The 20,747-nt window shown below is 37.2% G+C and overlaps 1 protein-coding gene across 3 annotated transcripts in view; it reads right to left on the bottom strand.

Moving 5' to 3' along the window:
* Positions 1-20,747, bottom strand: part of LOC310731171 (formin) — an 84,375-nt gene that overhangs the window by 10,701 nt on the left and 52,927 nt on the right. For all 3 annotated transcript variants that reach the window (XM_083550572.1, XM_083550573.1, XM_083550574.1), the window contains 7 exons: positions 20,342-20,403; positions 19,410-19,498; positions 18,821-18,950; positions 18,528-18,674; positions 18,080-18,139; positions 17,872-17,992; positions 7,500-7,592 (listed from right to left, as the gene is read on the bottom strand). In XM_083550572.1, coding sequence (XP_083406698.1) covers positions 7,500-7,592; positions 17,872-17,992; positions 18,080-18,139; positions 18,528-18,674; positions 18,821-18,950; positions 19,410-19,498; positions 20,342-20,403 — 702 coding nt within the window. The remainder of the gene's footprint in view (positions 1-7,499; positions 7,593-17,871; positions 17,993-18,079; positions 18,140-18,527; positions 18,675-18,820; positions 18,951-19,409; positions 19,499-20,341; positions 20,404-20,747) is intronic.

Below are 20,747 nucleotides of genomic sequence, written 5' to 3'. Positions count from 1 at the left end.
AAACTTTGATGAGGGGAGACGGGCCTTTTCTTACTCGAAAAGATTTAAGAGGGGGGAAGTCTTCAAAAATTGTTCAAAGGCAGGTTTTTGGGGTCTTAGCTGAGAAGGTTGGGGAAAAGTGTGGGGGGGAGTCGAGTGTGTGCTAGAAAACACCCCGTTCCATTATAGTGTTTGTGTATGTATGTGTGTGTGTGTGAGTCTGAATGTGTGTGGCTGATTATCAGAGGTGAGCCAAATGACAGGAGAGGGGCACTGTGGTGGGATAATGGACAAAAGGGGCGGCCCCTGGCCAGTGGCGTTGGTCTCAGCAGGGGTGGACTGGCGCCGAGGGTCCCTCTCGTTCTCTCGATGCGTGTGTGTGTTTGGAGGTGGCAGGGCCACTCATAAGAGCAGCATGAGAGTATATAGAGTGAAAGGATGTGTGAATTTTTTCCCCCCAGAGCTCCCTCTGTAAACATGAAACCAGTAGTAGCTAACTAGAAAGTTATGGGACTCGCATGCTGAGAGCTACAATAAATTAAGGCTTTAAAAGCTTGACTCGCTCCTTTCGAAAAGCACCACTTGCCTCCTGGAAACACGGTTTAGAAATTAAATTGTAATTGCAAAGTCCGCTAACAAGTTTTGACATGTAACACATGTACTCAACTGTCTATGTTAAAAATTATGCTTTCATTGGGGCTTTTTCTTCAGGCTGGTTACCTTTATCCTATAAGGAAACCTTTTCTATCCACAAAAGAGTGGCTCCTTCAGGTTAAAAATAGGTGATCTAAAATGTTTTGTCTATTATTTATATATTATTCATCTGTATGTACAATTAAGGGAAATATAGATTCAGGACATTTTTTTGCTATTTAGTATACTTTAATTGTATAGATACACTTCTTGGCTTTTAACTTTGCAATTGCAACTTTTTACTCTAATAGACAATTTTCGAAATCCTTCATAAGATCAGGACATTGGCTATCTATCTATCTATCTATCTATCTATCTATCTATCTATCTATCTATCTATCTATCTATCTATCTATCTATCTATCTATCTATCTATCTATCTATCTATCTATCTATCTATCTATCTATCTAAGATGGTACACAAAAGTACACACATCCTTTACTCATGTACAAGTACATACTCCTGTTTAAAAAAAACTATAAAAGTTAAAGTACTGACTATACTTTCTTCTCAAGTTAATGTAAAGAAGTATTTGCTCTGACCAGGACTCAAGTGAAAAGGAGCATTACTACTGCCTCTTTTAGTGTCACGCTGAAAAATGGACCTCACACCATATTAATATATTGATATAAAATAATTTCTAATTTTGTTATCTAATGAATGTATCCAGGCTGAACAACCACCATATAGAACACAAGCAAATAAAAGATGATGATGTTCAGGTGATCAGGAATGTCTCTGTTCTCAGTCATGTTTACATCGCGGTTTTCTTCTGTCTCATCTACGTTAACCCTATATTTCTTGTTGCCTTCTGCCTTGCTTGTTGTTATCTTCGTAGGCTAGCAGACGTCTGTAGTGCATGATAGACAGGAAACAATACACCAGTGGCACTGTAGGTTAAAAAAGCAGTGCAATGACAAGATATAGGTTGATGGGCAGAAAACGCCGGGTAAGGAGAAGAAGAAGTATTAATTATGTCTCCAAATAGATTAAAACTAAAATAACAAGCCTGAATTGAAAATGTAAAAAGTATAAAGTACAGATATTTGTGTAAAAGATTTAATAAATGAAAGTAAAATGTCTGAAAAATAAATAGTGAAGTAAAGTACTGATACCAGAAAAATGTACTAAAGTAAGGAAGTATTCATTACTTTATTACTTCCCATCTCTTCTATCTCTTCTATCTCTTCTATCTATCTATCTATCTATCTATCTATCTATCTATCTATCTATCTATCTATCTATCTATCTATCTATCTATCTATCTATCTATCTATCTAGGCTCTCCTACGAAGGTAGCAGCGGGGGAGGTCTGTCTGACAAAAGAGGCGAGAGGTCATGTGCCAGAAAGGGGGGGTGGGGGGGGGTGGGGTGGGGGCAGGGGTAATGAATGGAATATAGCAAAATGGATGAATGAGTTTGGAAGATGTTAAAGCTGCTCAGATCACAGGCAGTGTTAAGAGTTTGCACACAGGGCGTTCGAGTTCAACTGCGCCTCCTGTTGCGACAGACCCTGTCAGCGAGACCTCACAGTAAAGCATTCATATATAAATTAGAGTACTGCACACATGGACACACACATTTAAGCAGTGTGAGGTGTAAGTATAGGTACCGAGCAGGGGCATAACCTGGCCTGGCAATTAGAACTGCTGTAGAAGATATTAAGTTGATGAAAAATTTTCATTATGACCTTACTGACTTAAACAGCTAATTTTGTGTAACTGACATCGTGAATATAGCCATTTTTCAATGTAAAAGTGTTTTTCAAGAACAACAGACAGAGAGAATAAAGTTCAAATAAAAAAAAAACATATAACAAAAAAACAACAACGATTTAACAACAACAGCTTCATTATTAGAAGAGAAAAAGCAAAGATCCATGTTATATAACACACACACACACACACACACACACACACACACACACACACACACACACACACACACACACACACACATACACACATACACACACACTCCTATTCAGTGTCATTCAATACAATCGTGTAACGCACACCTAGCCATGGACTATTCCTTGTTAGGAAGTGAGGGTCAAAGGTGCAGTATCCCTGGAACAGATAACATTAAGAAACTTACTCAAGAGCCCAACAGTGGCAGCTTGTCAAAGCTTGAACCCCCTGACCATCTAACTAGTAACCCACAACAACAAATGCCCACAAGACTCAAGATTATACTCTAATACACCATTAATCAGCAAGATTCCGGTTAATAAAAACTGCTAAATACTCTACCCAAATCCCCTTAGTTTACACTTCTATCTACATATGCACAGACAGGACATATTTAAAAAGTAGTAGATTAGATATTTACAGCTGTTCATGTTTAAACCACAAAAAAGTGATGACAACATTTAGATTTTTTCCCCTGCAGGTTTAATAAACTTACAGGTTTAATAAACTTACATTTGATTTCCTGTAATCTTATAGTAGGAAATATGATTTAAATCAATTTAGTTGAAAAATATTCAGTATTTTCCCAGTAGTATTTCCATTTTCATTTAATGTCTCACTATGTAGATTACTTTTTTTTTTTTTTTTTTTAATAACGATGCTTGTGAACTAGAGATAAGCATCATAGCAGTGATCACAGTGATCATAGGAGTAAAACAAAAAGTACGGTAATATGAAGCAGACACATTACAAATCACAGATTTCAACTTAAGGCCACATGATTCCATCACAATATGATACCTTAAAGAGGTCATTGGTTTGATGGTGTGGGTGAATCCTTAAAGGGTTTATGTAGAACCAAAACAGAGAATTCTTCCTTCAAGTAGATTTTGTTTAGATGACTAGACTAAGATGACTTATGCATCCAATAAAATCTTAAGGAATGCCTTTTTCAGATTGAGTAAGAGTGCAGATATATTAAAATGAACTCAGATGTTAGATGCACTCACACAGCACAGCTGGACAGATGTACTTTGACAGATGTATCTTTAATGGCCAAATCTCCCAAATGCTATGTTTCAAACATTGGATATAATGGACAGAAGAAGCTGTAAATTTGGAAGGTAAAATGTTGCACTGTCTAAAGATTTGGCAATTCTCATAGATTGTGGATGTCTCAGATCAAAGTAAAATTTAGCTTTATTTTATGAAACTGTTATTAAAAATTCTGACTTCAGGAATGTTGGATTTAACCAGTATCTTACATAACAGTTAATGATTAATGTAAGTCGGTAATTTGTAATGCTGATGGTTTTTTCTTTTTAGATCTGTTTAGCACTGAATTCATATTGAATGGATGTGGACTTAATAATACATTCTGAATCATCCTGTGTATATTTGTTTATAAGGGTTTATTGTTGCATTCAACAAAAACCTATTGAATTTTAAACCTAAAGAAAAAGACAACGGAAGACACAGCCAAGGCACAGCATCTTCTACCATGGTGGTCCCCTGAATCTGTCCCTGTTGAGGCAGGCCAGGCTTTACGAGAGCTCACTCAGTGATGTCCTGCTAGCTTTATAGCACCACTGAGTACATACGGCTAGTTTAGGGCAACCTGATCCCTATTTGGCTGGGTTAAGGCCTCAAGTTGGCGCTCTGTGAAACCAGCTAGCATTCCGCAGCACTGTGAATGACTTCTCAATGAAGGGAAAGGTCAAGACTCAGATGATGTACAGAGGAAAAAAGGGCCCATAATGTTTAACTTGGTCCAGTTCTTGCGATTGAACATGCACGACAATTAAAATTTAAGAAGTCTCTTTTGATCACCATAAACAATCATTGCTATTTTGGTGATGGACAAAAAAAGTTATCTAAACTGACTGAACAAATGTATGAAAATAAGGTTAGAGGGTAGAAAGTAACAGCTTACAAGGGGAGATATACTCACTTTTTACTTTAATTTAAATAATATGAATAGACATTTTTCTAGAGTCACCACAAAACAGCCAGTTTACACAATAACCCACTGTGGATAACACAAGAAAATGCAAACATTTGAGGTGGGTTTAAACTGTTATTTCATGGTGTGGATGGAAAGAGAAATGGTGTAGGGGTGATTCTGAAGGAATAGTTTAGTAAGAGTGTAATGGAGGTGAAGAGAGTTTCTGATAGGGTGATGAACATGAAGCTAGAAGTTGAAGGCATGATGATAAATGTCATCAGTGTTTATGCTCCACAAGAGGGTTGTGAGATGAAGGAGAAGGAAATCATTTCTGGAGTGAGTTAGATGAAGTGGTAGAAGGGGTACCTAGGAATGAAAGATTGCTGATTGGGGCAGATTTAAATGGGCATGTAGGTGAAGCGAACAGAGGTGATGAGGAGGTGATGGGTAGGTATGGCTTTGAGGAGAGGAATGTGGAAGGGCAGATGGTGGTAGATTTTGCTTAAAGGATGGAAATGGCAGTGGTGAACACTTATTTTAAAAAGAAGGAGAATCATAGGGTGATGTATAAGAGTGGAGCAAGGTGCACACAGGTGGACTATGTGCTATGTAGGAGATGCAACCTGAAGGAGATTGAAGACTGTAAGGTGTTGGCAGGGGACAGTGTAGCTAGACAGCATTGGATGGTGGTCTGTAGAATGGTTTTGGAGGTGAAGAAAAAGAGGAGGAGAGTGAGGACTGAAAGAAGAAAAAGATGGTGGAAACTGAAGTAGGAAGACTGTAGTGTGAGATTCAGGGAAGAGGTCAGACAGGGGCTCGGTGGTGGTGAAGAGGTGCTGAATGATTGGGCAACTACTTCAGAAATTAAGAGAGCTAGAAAGCTAGAAAGGTACTTGGTGTGACATCTGGAAATAGACAGGAAGACAAAGAGACGTGGTGGTGGAATGAGGAAGTGCAGGACAGCATAAGGAGAAAGAGGTTGGCAAAACAGAATTGGACTCGACAGAGAGATTAGAAAAGTAAGCAGGAGGCAGGAACGAATTGCGGCAGCAAGAGAAGAGGGATGTGGGGAAAGCCAAGGAAAAGGCATATGAGGCGCTGTATGAGAAGTTGGACACTAAGGTAGGAGAAAAGGATTTGTGCCGATTGGCCAGGCAGAGGGACCGAGCTGGGAAGGATGTGCTGCAAGTTAGAGCAGTAAAGGATGGAAAGGGAAATGTGTTGACTAGTGAGGAGAGTGTGTTGAGAAGGTGGAGGGAGTATTTTAAACAGCTGATGAATGAGGAAAATGAGAGAGAGAGAAGGTTGGATGATGTGGAGATGGTAACGCAGGAAGTGGATAGGATTAGCAAGGAGGAAGTGAAATCAGCAATTAGGAAGATGAAGATTGGAAAGTCGGTTGGACAAGATGACATACTGGTAGAAGCATGGAGATGTTTAGGAGAGATGGCAGTGGAGTTTTTAACAAGGCTGTTTAACAGGATTTTGGAAGGTGAGAAGATGCCTGAGGAATGGAGAAGGAGTGTGCTGGTACCAATCTTTAAGAATAAGGAAGATGTGCAGACCTGCAGTAACTACAGGGGAATTAAGTTGATCAGTCACACCATGAAGTTATGGAAAAGAGTAATGGAAGCCAGGCTGAGAGAAGAGGTGACCATTTGTGAGCAGCAGTATGGTTTCATGCTGGGGAAGAGCACCACAGATGCATTATTTGCTTTGAGAATGTTGATGGAGAAGTATAGAGAAGGTCAGAAGGAGTTGCATTGTGTGTTTGTGGATTTAGAGAAAGCGTACGACAGAGTGCCAAGAGAGGAGTTGTGGTATTGTATGAGGAAGTCAGGTGTGTCAGAGAAATATGTGAGGGTGGTGCAGGACATGTATGAGGACAGTGTGACAGCAGTGAAGTGTGCAGTAGGAACGACAGACTGGTTCAAGGTGGAGGTTGGACTGCATCAAGGATCGGCTCTAAACCCTTTCCTGTTTGCAGTGGTGATGGACAAGTTGACGGACGAGGTCAGACAGGAGTATCCATGGACTATGATGTTTGCGGATGATATTGTGATTTGTTGTGAGAGTAGGAAGCAGGTTGAGAAGAGACTGGAGGGGTGGAAGTACGTGCTGGAGAGAAGGGGAATGAAAGTCAGTAGGAGTAAGACAGAGTACATGTGTGTAAATGAGAGGGAGGGCAGTGGAGTGGTGCATTTGCAGGGAGAAGAGGCGGAGAAGGTGGAGGAGTTCAGGTACATGGGGTCAACAGTGCAAAGTAATGGAGAGTGTGTTGAAGGGTATTTTTAAGAGTGAAAGGGAAAGTTTATAGGACTGTGGTGAGACCTGCGATGTTGTATGGTTTAGTGACAGTGGCATAGAGTAAAAAACAGGAGGTGGAGCTGGAGGTAGCAGAGCTGAAGATGTTGAGGTTTTCATTAGGAGTGACGAGGATGGACAGGATTAGAGATAAGTTTATTAGAGAGGCAGCGCATGTAGGTTGGTGACAAGGTGAGGGAGGCGAGATTGAGATGGTTTTGACATGTGCAGAGGAGGGACATGGGGTATATTGGTAGGAGAATGCTGAGAATGGAGCCACCAGGAAGGAAGAAAAGAGGAAGGCCAAGGCACATGCAGCCAAGGCACATGCCAAGGCACATGTAGAGGACAGAGGTGTATGGAGAAGGATGATCCGCTGTGGCGACCGATAATGGGAGAAGCCGAAAGAAGAAGAAGAAGAAGAAGAAAAAGAAGAAGAAGAAGAAGAAGAAAAAGAAGAAGAAGAAGAGGAAGAAGAAGAAAGATACACACACACACACACACACACACACACACACACACACACACACACACACACACACACACACACACACACACACACACACACACACAAAGCTAAATGGTTGACCAAGAAACAAACCACATCAGACCTGTCCATTCTGTAAAATGCTCCATTTTACAAACAGGACTCCAAATGTTAACTTACCAGTGGTAAGAAAAGTATCCATTTTGTCTTTGAATGGTTGGAGGTGTTCTTCTAAAGAGCTGGCACACACATTTTGGACATCTTTCTCACAAGCTGCAGAACACAACAGAAAACAACAGGAAGGTGGTTCAATATTTGACCGCAACATATGTAGTATAGTAGTAAGAAACTATAAAACTGTGTCACGACATATAGAAAAATTATATAAATTATATATATATCTACATATAGAATTATATATAATTTTGAGAATTGCTTGATTTTCTGGACTAAATGATGGGTTTTTTTTGTAATTTGTTGTTATGGCAAATTGTGAAAAAGCTGAAAATTCATAATAGACTGAAAATGTTCACATCTGAGCCTGAGTCTTCCGTTCCCAGTAACCACTAGGGCATTAAAATATGGCCACAATGGACTTAAACTCCCAGAACACACACACACAGACACACAGACACACAGACACACACACACACACACACACACACACACACACACACACACACACACACACACACACACACACACACACCTTATTTCATGAACTTTCATGTATAATAAATGTGAAAAGTATTAGGGCTTTTTACTTGTCACATGTACATTACAGCAGAGTGAACGTCTTTCTTTGCATATCTCATGGTAGGAAGTTGGGGTCAGAGCACAAGTTCAGCCATGTAACAGCACCTCTAGAGCACAGAGGGTTAAGGTCTTTGCTCAAGAGCCCAAAAGTGGCAGCTTGGCGATACAGAGGCTCAAACCACCAATCTTTAGTAACCCAGAGCCTAAACCACTGTGCTACCACTTCACCCGATGCTTAATGTGACTTTTGCTGCTTGATGTTAACAAGACATCTGCTTCAGTTATGCCTGAACTCTGCCTGTTTCTTAATCATCATTTGGATTAGCGTTTTGGATTTGTCAGCTTTAAAGTATAACTTGAAATACATATAGTACAGTACTAAATTGTTTAAGACTTTATTTTCTATTAAATAAAAGATATGCTGATTATCAAGTTAACATCTACAATATTCTCTGGCTCATCGTTAGAGTTAAAAGTCACTTGCCACATTAAAAGGTCATAGACTTTTTGCCAACATTAGTGAAGTAATTAATTTGAATCATTGTTGATTAATCTTTTAATATTGTCTTTGTTTAGATAATACAAACATTTAAAGCTTTGTTTGTTGGTGTGTATTCGGAGTGTGTAAGTGCTCATGTCTGTTTTGCAGGAGTCTTGTAGACATTTTCAAAACTGGTTTCTAATTTTACATTTTTCTAAATGTACATTTAAGGCATTTGGCAGACAAAATTATCCATAACTAATAAGTGCTAGAAATATATTCTAATGGTGGTTCACGAGCATTCTGACTCTAACTTGCCACAACACCTGTGGCCTTATTAGCATGATCCTTTTTTTTTAAAGTAGTTTAAAAGAAGGTTTTCGTATCATTATAATTTTAATAGATATCAATCAGTGTTTGACTTATTAATTGACTGATGTGCTAAGAGTGTCTTTGGATTCTTTTCACATAAATTTAGTTAATTGTGATTGTCTTGTAGCCCAAACCAGACTGAGACACAATTTAAAGGCTCAGGAAATCTTTGCAGATGTTTGGATTTAATTAGCTGATTAGAGTGTGAAAAAGTGACCACAAGTCTTCAATTTTGAACTTTTTCACAATATTCAAATTTTCTGAGATACTGAATTTTGGAACTTATATTTTATTCACAATAGAATATAGATAAAATATCAAATGTTGAAAGTGAGACATTTTGAAATGTCTTGCCAAATATTGACTCATTTTGGATTTCATGAGAGCTATACATTCCAAAAAAGTTGGGACAGGTAGCAATAAGAGGCTGAAAAAGTTAAATGTACATATAAGGAACAGCTGGAGGACCAATTTGCAACTTTTTATGTCAATTGGCAACATGATTGGGTATAAAAAGAGCCTCTCAGAGTGGCAGTGTCTCTCAGTCAAGATGCGCAGAGGATCACCAATGTTGCGGCGAAAAATAGTGGAGCAATATTATCAAGGAGTTATCATCATCTACATAATATCATCCAAAAGGTTCAGAGAATCTGGAACAATCTCTGTGCGTAAGGGTCAAGGCCGGAAAACCATACTGGATGCCCGTGATCTTCGGGCCCTTAGACAGCACTGCATCACATACAGGAATGCTACTGTAATGGAAATCACAAAATGGGCTCAGGAATACTTTCAGAAAACATTGTTGTTGAACACAATCCACCGTGCCATTCGCCGTCGCCAGCTAAAACTCTATAGGTCAAAAAAGAAGCCGTATCTAAACATGATCCAGAAGCGCAGGCGTTTTCTCTGGGAAAAGGCTCATTTCAAATGGACTGTGGCAAAGTGGAAAACTGTTCTGTGGTCAGAAGAATCAAAATTTGAAGTTCTTTTTGGAAAACTGGGACGCCATGTCATCAGAAGTTGGATATACAGTACCTTTCAGTGCCACACTCTGAATACACACCAACAAACAAAGCTTTAAATGTTTGTATTATCTAAACAAAGACAATATTAACAAGATTATTCAACAATGATTAACATTAATCACTACACTAATGCATACTGGCTTGTGCAACCCTAATGGCTGGGTTTGGTTCACTGACCGGGAATCAAACTCGGGCCGTGGCGGTGAGAGCACCAAATCCTAACCACTAGACCACTAGGGAACCTTTTTTGAGATGTGTTGATGCCATGAAATTTAAAACTTACACATCATTGCATTCTGTTTTTATTCACAATTTGTTGTGTCCCAACTTTTTTGGAATCGGGTTTGTATCAGTCTGTGTGTGTGGAAATTTAAATTACTTAAATAAATCAACTTTTTGATGATATTCTTATTTATTGAGATGCACCTGTATATAACTGGCAAACAAAACTCCACTAAACACACAATTTTGACTGCTGTCCAGAACTCTGACAGCTTTTCCTTTAAATGTTATGTTCAAACTAATAATTCATTTAAAGTTAGAATTTGATGACAAAAAAGCATGTTTCATGATTTTCTACTTCAAGTGATGTGATGCTGTATAAGATGGTGGATAGCACTCTTTTTTCGCTCTGTACAATTCAGGAGTCACTGGGGAAATCCTTACAGCTTGCTTCACCACAGGGTGTACAAACTGGCCAGATAATAATGAAAGGCATGTGAGATTGTCTCATTAACAACACTTGAAGCAAAAAAAAAAAAGTATTAAAAAAAAACACGTGAAGAGAAACGAGTGTGTATATACGTGAAAACATACAAACAGATGGCTATTAAAAACCTTTTTTTAGTCAAAGTTGGGCCCAGTTCAGAATGTAACAAAAGAAACAATGCTTTTCATTAGCCGATCAGTCTTCTGTAATCAAAATCACTGCCTTTCAGAGATTCAACAAGATTTTATAGCAACACAACTTAAAAAGAATCTTTTTCTTTTCATTAACACATTTAACATGGACACAATGACACAATTTTGTTGTTTTTTTGGAAACGCTTACTAATTCCAGGCCCGGGGATCCCATGCACAGATGCACAGCCTGTTTTTTGTTTTCGCTGTTCAAAGACACCTGACTTAACTCATAATGTAATTACTGAGCCAGCTTTTCAGCCCGTAAATATCTTCTATTTGCTTCATCTGTTTTAGTTTTTGTGGAAAATCATGCCCTGCATAAGGTGCTATATTTCAACCGATGTTTACATTTAATCTGTAATTAAATATATATATTTTTTTATTATTTATGTTAGCATTATTACTAATATTAAATCATGGAATAATATTTATATTAACATTAACCAGAATTGGTTTGCAGTTTTACAGTCAGCAATATATACAATACCATATAACATCAGAGATACTGCATACGTATATGAAAAGCTAGAACTCATAATATTTTTAATTATGACATGATTTTCTTTGAGACACAAAATATTAAATGTACGGCAGTCAACCTCTGATTTAACTATGATCAAAACGGAGCTTTTAAACCATTTTGTACAGTGTAATGGGAACAATTATATAGACAAGCTGACATCATTTTAGATCATTGGAATTAGACCAGACATAGTGACTGGACTGGGTTTCGACTCATTCTAAATCTGTGAAACATGTTTGTGTTGTTTGTGCCAATGCTTGGCTTTGTTGTCTAGCCAAACAACTGGATTCGCACACGCCCACAAAGAAAGAGAGAGACAGAGACACAGAGAGAGAGAGAGAGAGAGAGAGATAGAGAGAGAGAGAGAGAGAGAGAGAGAGAGAAAAGAGACTTGGCAACCGCTAACTTCTTTTTTTTTTTTTAGTTCTTCAAAACAAGCCATCTTGGGTTATAATATAAAAACAGTGCAGAGTGCCTTTCCAAATTTATTTCACCTGCTAGTCATTATCAAAGGCTGTAAATACTCTGTGAGATCTGTGCTTTTAAATAAGCTTTGGAACTCAACATGAATCTAACAGTCACTGCTGTGAAGAAGCTGCTGGTAGTGTTAACATAGGGAAGGACCCTGAGGTGGAAAGCATGATGATCTAAACAGTCTAATGTGGAACGTGTTTAATGTTAAATATTTGGTAAAACAAATAAAACATCTTGAATACACTCTGTTAAGATGTTAAGATTTTTTTTCTTTAGGCTCAACACTGCAAAAATGTTCAGGTACTACAACAACATCTCAAATGTGGCACACTATGGAACCTCAGGCCCTCTGTGTAGCAAGGTCCTGTTTACTCAGTGTGGTCCTGCCACAAGTATATTCATTCTTTCATCTTCAGTAACTGCATTATCCTGGTCAAGGTCAAGAAAGATAAAAATACACTGATGGAAACACTGGGCATGAGATGTGATTAAAACCTGACATGCAGCGATTACGTTAAATCATAAACGGTGGCAAGACCACAACCATAAACCCACAACTCTTGCTAAAGTTTGCATGGAGTAAGGGTTCTGTCACTGTGTGACTGTAAGAATAGAAATCTCTCTCGTTGAAAAGGTATGATGCATGGAAAAAAAAAATTTTTTTATAAATTCAATTTTACAGTATATTTCTCATAGAGGAATATACCTACATAAGGAACAGAAGGAACTTTTTCTCTCGATTAAAAATTTACAAAAAGTACTTTTACTGGAGTAAAAATTAAGGCAGGTATTGTATTTTTACCTAAGTATGGGAAAGTGAAAGTAAGTGAACTTCTGTACTTTTACCACTGTATTTGTTGCTGAACTATGTGCTTACCGGTGTACCTTTATGTTAGATAGTTATATAATATAGTAAGATAGTTATGAACACTATGTAAGAAAGTTAAGAACACCTCCCAGTCAAATCCCAGTGAATTTTCTCTGTCCATTTTATACATTTGATTGGACTACTGGAAATTATGAGCTGGACTCTGACATTCAAAGAACAGAAGCCGCTCTGTCCCCACTTGAAAAAATATTAGTAAACAGCAAAAAAAAAAAATTATGCTACTAAACGAGGACGATATGCAGAATGGAAAGAATATTGCAAGAGCTTGCTTGGCAATCGGAAAAGGTTAGTGTTTCAGAGAAGGGTCCAAGTGAGGTTAAATCATCCATCACTGTAGCAAGTCAGCCAGCAGGCTCCTGCTTTAAACAGCCCTAAATGTCAGTAGCGGGCAAGGTCTTTAGTGTGAGGGCCCCTTTTCACTGGAGCTTGTGGAACCGGCACAGTCAACACCACGCCATGTGTTCAGACAAAACTTGAAAACAAGGCGCCAAAGAGAAAGAGAGCCTCTTTGTGCTTTGTTGCCTGCCATCCATGTTCGGTAATTTTTATGTGGAGGCTATTACTGTCTACATTCAATAAAAATAGTAAAGAAATTATGGAAATTCTTCTGTTTTTGTCCTCTATGTTTACCGAGTTTCAATTGGTAGTAACTAAATCCTTTTTACTCTAGTGTTTGCATTTCCTGGACAATAAGCACTGCACAAAAATGACTAGCAGGTATATAATGACACTTCTGTTTTAATCTTTAATGTTGGATAACACTGATCTGATTGGGATAATGAGTACTGGTAATTATATTACAGAAATTATACAGCCTTGAACAGGTAACTTTGTTGCAGAATATCCTAGAGGTTTCTTACCCACTCCCAAAGGAATGTTGGGAATTATGTCTTATTCTGTCCACTCCTAAAGAAATTATTAGCAAACATTGCCACCCAGAAAAAATTCAAACCAATTTCACCCACTAGCAAAGGAACCATGATGAAACTCCCAAAGAAATTCTGACCAATTTCCTCAAATACCTTTAGAGAAATTCTGAAATTGAATTCAGTTTTATTTGTTCAACGCTTTTAACAATGTATATTATCCCAATGCAGCTTTACAGAGATAAATAAGGTTATATAAATGTAAATTTCTGTTAGTGCCTATTAGTTTATCTTGTATACTATCACTGGGCATGAATCATGAGAGTATATTAGATGCGGTTTAGTGGTCTCACAGTGTCATGTCATGTAACCTCATGGTAATGTCAAAGTTCTGTAGAGACTTATATAATTTAGTAATTATCTAAATTTCTAGTGTCTCTGTTCTGTCTAATTGGAATCAACAAATGCTACATGTGCTTGCTCCAGTGAAACAGCCTCCTGTGGGTGCTGTGGTGCAGACAGCTGAGTTTGCAGTGGGGAGGAAAAGAACCATGGCTGATTCATATTTCTGAAGGTAATAGCCAGGATTTATGTAGAGCACTGACAGCACTCTGAGCTCGTATATAATTGTGGATTATCTGCTGAATTCTTCGGCTTTGCTGCAATGGAAATGATACGCCACTTGGCATATTAAAGATCACAGAGTACATGGCCAAAGGTCCCATCTCTGGAAAGATTTTCCAAAACATGACAAAAGCCTTGTGTTTTTACATGTTTGCGTTTTCACTTGTTTGCTTCTTTCATCTGTGATACATGTTAAGCATTCAAGCACAAGCCCTTAACAAAAAGGTTCAACAAATATTTGTTTTATATTACTCTTCCAAAGGACTCTCTTGTGGCTGGAATTATAAATATATAATTACAGAATTGTTCTCATATTGACTGACAATGTTCATCACATTGCACTGAAAATCTCTGTGGTCCTTGAAAACATGACTGCTCGTTAAACAGCCGAACTCTTTTGAACCACTTGAGATAGTATCTGAGAAAATATTTTTGGACTATAAAGCTTTTTTCACACTGGCATAGTCAGTACTATCATCAGAGTATACAACATGAGGTTATAACCCGATAGATCAAACTCATCTGCACATCTAGATCTTCAAAAAAAACAACTGCTGGGGTGCCTTTAAGAAGATCTTTTTTCCTCTTACTTTCAGTGTATATAGTTTTTATTGTCTTACAGATATTGTATATTATTATTATTATTATTATTATTATTATTATTATTATTATTATCATTATTATTATTAATTATTAGTAGTAGTAGTAGCAGCAGTAACAACACGACCAACAAAACAACAGCAATATTAATATTAATATTAATAATAATAATAATAATAATAATAATAATAATAATAATACAATTTTTAGGGGCCAAGCAGTGAATTGAATATTTCAGTTAATAACGTGCCAAGTTGCCTAATCAAACACCGGATAGCAGAGCTATAACTTTAGGCAAAGCGATTCAAGTGTGTATTTATAGTCTCACTGGTGTAATGTTAAGATCACGGACAGTGCATTTAACTGGAAACGTTATACATTGACGCACAAAATTCAGGGATGCCTGGCTTTTATATTTTTGATAATTTCATAATTTAAAGGTTATGACAATCAACAAAAATAAATCAGACAGTTCCATGATGCTGTTTTAGATACCTTAGCAAGAAGTAGAACGATAAAAGAAGAGGAAAAATAAATTAAAAAAAGGAAGATGAAGAAGTATTTTATTATGAAAGTGCCAATGCACCTTCAGGCCATCATAATAATAATAATAATAATAATAATAATAATAATAATAATAATAATAATAATAATAATAATAATAATAATAATAATAATTGGGGGAGTGGTGGCTCCAGCGGTTAAGGCGCTGGGTTACTGATCGGAAGGTTGGGGGTTCAAGCCCCGGTATCACCAAGCTGCCACTCTTGGGCCCTTGAGCAAGGCCCTTAACCCTCTATGCTCCAGAGGACCCTTACGAGAAAAATAAATCAAGGACCGTGACGTCGGAGCGACGTGGGGCCGACATCCCGTGGGCTCACCACCTGCAGGAGGGACCGTAAGGGACCGGTGCTGAGAGGATTGGGCAGCAGTCGAAGGCGGGGCAGCCCGATCCCCGGACACAGAGAAGTGTCTGGGGAATCTGCTTAGACTGCTGCCCCAGCGACTCAAATTACGGATAAGCGGGAGAAGATGAAATGAAATGAAATTAAAATAATAATAATAATAGTCAATAGTAAAAAAAAATAAAAAATTAGTATTTAAAGTAAAAATTTCTAAAAGAATTAGTATATTAATCATACAATTTCATCAGGATTGTAAGACCAAAGAAAAATACAGACAAATCTATTCATGTACACTTCTCAAAAAATGTAATGTATTTACAAGAAGAAACCTTCCAAAACACTTACACTAACTAAACACTGATATCAAAATAAAATAAAAGAGAAGAAAGGAAAGGAAAGGAAAGAATGAGAGAGAGTAAATGTGAGTGAAAGGCACAAAGGGTCCTGGTTAAAAAAAAAGAAGAAAAAAATAGATTAAATAAAGCTCAGGTTGCAGGTTTATGGAAAGAAGTACAGTGGTCAGAGTGTCTCAAGGCTCAGTCATGCTCTTTGACCCTGAACTTATATCAGGCCATGTACCAAACCATGAGTGCAGCAAAAGCAGAAGACCCATGAGGCCCTAAACACACAGACATGTAGCACACAGACTACTATCACCTTGATTCCTCAGCATGTCTCCTTCTCATAGGCTTTCTCACTTCTCTCTCGCTCACTCGATCATCTTAATTTAAAAGTAGGATGCAAAATATAATTTTGAACTATTGCTTCTTTAAAAGTAGCTGTTTCGTGTTGTTTTGTGTGTACTGGGTTTTGACACTTAGTGAAAATGTCATTGCCTTGTGTCTTGTGTATTTACCATGTCACAACTTTTGCATTACATGTTGCTGATAGTACCTCTTTGTCACTTTTCTGTAATATATTGCACCAAGGCCCTGGAGAAGGCATTTCATGAATTTCATTCTACTCTATAATTAGATATGGCAAGATTATAATAAAGCATTTTACTTAACTATAAATTCCATTTTGTCTAGTAAACAATATTTGTAGGCATCAAAATAAAAATAAAATATTATAAACGTTTTTAAACTAGGTATAAATTATTTCTTGCCCTTTCAGAAAATGTACATCTTTCTTTGAACCTACAGTACTTTTTTTCTTTCTGTTAAATTACCATGAAGTAGAACATACATTTGATACATTGTTTTGCATGTATTCTTAACTAATTCTCTCTAGAGTTATGTAGATGTTAAACATAAGGCATTAAGCAAAATTATCTCTTCTACATGTGTAACTTATGAACAAACCAATATTTATTACCAGATCTTGGCTCTATTACCAGTGGGTTAATTAAGAACACTTGCTCTCTTTAGTGTGGTTTATGATAGCAGCGCATAAATATTTAATCCTGTCAGCTCATGGTGAGGATAAAAGATAAATAAGGCTCTCTTTTCCTAAGCGCTGCAATTTCTCACAATTTGGTGCCAATACCCTGAGGACTCAAAGGTGAGATGTTTCAAGGTTTTTTTCTTTTGAGGTCCAGATCAAATGCTAAAGCACATTTGTTGCATTTATTGTCTCTAAGTCTTCTATTTTCTTCCTAATAAATGAATGAAAGACACCTTAAGGTAGGCAGGCAACTCTTTTGTAGATGACTTTGTATCCCCCCCAGGGTCAGTAAGGTTTAGGGTGTTTTGTTTAACTGTGAATGCAGAAAAGAGTTGGGAGAACAGAGCTAATTGGTTTCATATGTTGTATTATTGGTTGATTTAAATAATCGCAGACATGGAGGGCTGGTGGGAGCGTGACCCTCAACCTCCCGGCTGCTTATAGAGCTGCCGTGTAGACGGCAAAATGTAAAAGCCCCCCGTTCCACACACAAATGCACCATCATCTACTAATCTTAAAACGTTTTACTGTGAAATGTTCAGGGCATGGTGAAGTTGTACAGAGGAAGTGTCTCCTAGGTCTTATTTCTGGCAGATTCATATTCCTCAACACCCCAAAAAGCAAAATAGAAAAAAGAGCAGTAATAAATTACGGCATGGCATTAGAGCAACATCAAAAGGTATTTTAACTGGTGCCTTGATATACATAAACCCTTTAAAGAAATTTTCCCACCACTCTACTCTCATACCTGTGAGATCCTTCTTCAGCTTCCGCATGTCTTTGAAGAGGTCGTCAAACTTGACTTGAGCAGCAAGGAAGAAGTCCTGAGGTTCGGGAAGTGGGAAAATACATTTATCCGTTCCTGCATCCTGCGGCGAACAACAGAACACGTACTTCAGATGCAAAACTGCAGACTATACATCAACGACAATTCAGGACTTGTCAGTAGTTCTTACCTTATCTATGTTTCGTAGGTAGTATAACACCACATAATCCACCAGACTGATGCGACTGTCCTGTGAATGGCAATAAGGGGTAAGGGAGAGCTGTGCACTTCAAACAAAATTGATATTGCCTGTATGTTGTTAGAATGTCTTAACTAAACCAAATAAGAATATACACATGAGATTATATGGGGTTGATTTGTAGCATGGTGCTTTCTGTTTTCTTTATTTCTATTATTAAATTAAACTGTTTCATTCGAATGTTTCATTCAAACAAAACTACACACAGTATCACAAGCCTAATTTTTAAATAAAAATATAGAGGATTGATATAGAGGATTGATATTACAATATCAAACAATTTATATTTAATTAGCCATTTGGCAAAAGCCATTCGGAATTATTCGGAATTACTGGCAGCATAGCCTCTTCATGTTTCAGTGAGGATGAGTAGAACTACCCTGCTTTTGACATCTTTCAACTTGGGCAGTATTTCTAAGCCAAAGCCGTCAGCCTGCCCTCTGGTCCTGTTCCCTCCATTCATATAATTCCCGAAGGCCAGAACAAGACCTATCACTTCTTTAATATTGTCGCTGTTCAAGAGACCCTGCAGGGTCACACAAAGACACAGACATATTACAGGTAAATCGTAAAAAAGAAGCTAATTTATAAACAGTTTTTTTTTATAATAATCACATAAATACAGCAATTTACATCTCAGCAATAAAGTCTGGCACCAATATCTGGACGTACCTTACACACTCTAGAGATGATCTCCACTTTACTATGGATGGATGATATGGAGTCAAGAAACATAGCCTGGAATATGATGCAGTGAGCTCGACCCGCAAAATCTGGAATCTGAGCCAGTTCATAAAGGAATCTTTGAAAAAAAAGGGGAGGAAAATTACATAAAATCCACAAGGACTAGCACATAAGTTACCATTTTTTCAGTTTGCATGCAAACTGGAGATGTCATGGAAGACCTGGTTTTCAACACAAACTGCAAAATCTGGATGCAACTAAGAGCTATTAAGTGTGATTTACTTAAGAACCAAAGCTATGAGTGTCATAGGCTCATTTTCAATGTAAATAGCATACTGCTGGAATCAATAACTCAGAACCTCAGAGTGAAACAAGTTAAAAACTTCATTTTCCTGAACATGACTGTATTTGAAGTAAGGTTTAGCTTAGATTCTTATACATGTTAGTCCAAAAACCTTCCACTCTTCTAACAAGAAATTTGAACTGTTCATAGCTGTACATGCAGCTTAATATTTCAAATCAATTTAAACAATAAAAAAACAAAAACAAAAAAAAACCACCCATTAAAAAGACATACTGTTCAGGCTTATCCAAAAGTTTGAATTCATCTTCTTTTGAGTTTGCGCAATGTTTTTTGATCTTCTCCAGCTCATCATTTTGAGCCCTCTGTAATTAAAACCAAACAATTACTGATTAGCCTAACATTAGAACAACTTCTAATGTTAAGCTAATAATAACATAAAATAACAATATAAATCTTAGAAAAAGAGTCAAGGTAAGCAGTAGCAGAGCTATCAATGTGTTACTTTGGCACAATATCGAAACTAAATGTTATGTGTTATTATAATTGCCATTAACTACAATAAGAAATGAAAAAAATTACCGTATTTTTCAGACTATAAGCCGCTACTTTTTTCCCACGTTTTGTACCCCGCGGCTTAAACAACGAAGCGGCTTATTTATGAACTTTTCCTGGGTTTTTCCCGGTTTCACAAACTTCAAGCCAAAAAAACTGAGCCCCATAACATTAGACCAATGGGTCAAGGGATAGCTCACTAACTTCAGTTGCAACAGAAATCATATAAGCACAGACAGGTTTCCAAAACTCGTGCTTTTTTATTTTTCTTGGCAACAGCGTTACGGGTTAGTAAAAGAAACTTAGAAATGAGCATCAGAAAATAATAAATACATATTCCTCGGTCTTGCACACATGCAGTAATAGCGGAAAAATGCGGCGGCAGGCTATTCCCAAAATGCCGCTCTGCTCTTAAAGAAGCCACAACATATTTTACCCGTGTAACAGACACTGTCGTTAAAGCCTGTGTAAAGTTCATTAGTTTCAATGTATAATTATTATTATAGACAGGTGCGGCTTATTTATGTTTAAAATATAAATCTTTGTCAAATTCAGTGGGTGCGGCTTATATATGGGTGCGCTTTATTGTCCGGAAATTATGGTAACCCAAAATAAAAAGAGGCCAAAATCAGGTTTGCTATGAAATTACTCACATTTTCATATAAAGCTTCAATTGTCTCCAAATCCACTATGGAGTTGTCCACTCTAAGAACCGCTGCAACAATAGATCGGTTTATTAAAAAACACCCACACATATATATAATAAACTTTTGCAAACTTGCAATATTAGTGATTACACTGGAAAGCATGTGTATATTCTTCTGACATTTCTGAACATTTCTGAACCTGATTTCAAGAGCTGGTTCCTACCTGGATTTATCACATAGCATATTGGTATTTTATATTCTATACTTCATATTTTTACACATTAGAATAATGCATGATGTAACACTGTATATCATTAGATGTCAAAATCCTAATAAAGACAAACATTAAAGTAGATAGTTCTTAAACATGAATATTAATGATAGTGATATGATTTACAGTATTTCTTTTGTT

This window comes from Silurus aristotelis, assembly GCF_946808225.1.
Source record: "Silurus aristotelis genome assembly, chromosome: 9".
Classification (NCBI taxonomy): Eukaryota; Metazoa; Chordata; class Actinopteri; order Siluriformes; family Siluridae; genus Silurus; species Silurus aristotelis.
Note: the sequence above shows the minus strand (reverse complement) of the source record. Positions and strands in the feature narration are given on the sequence as shown.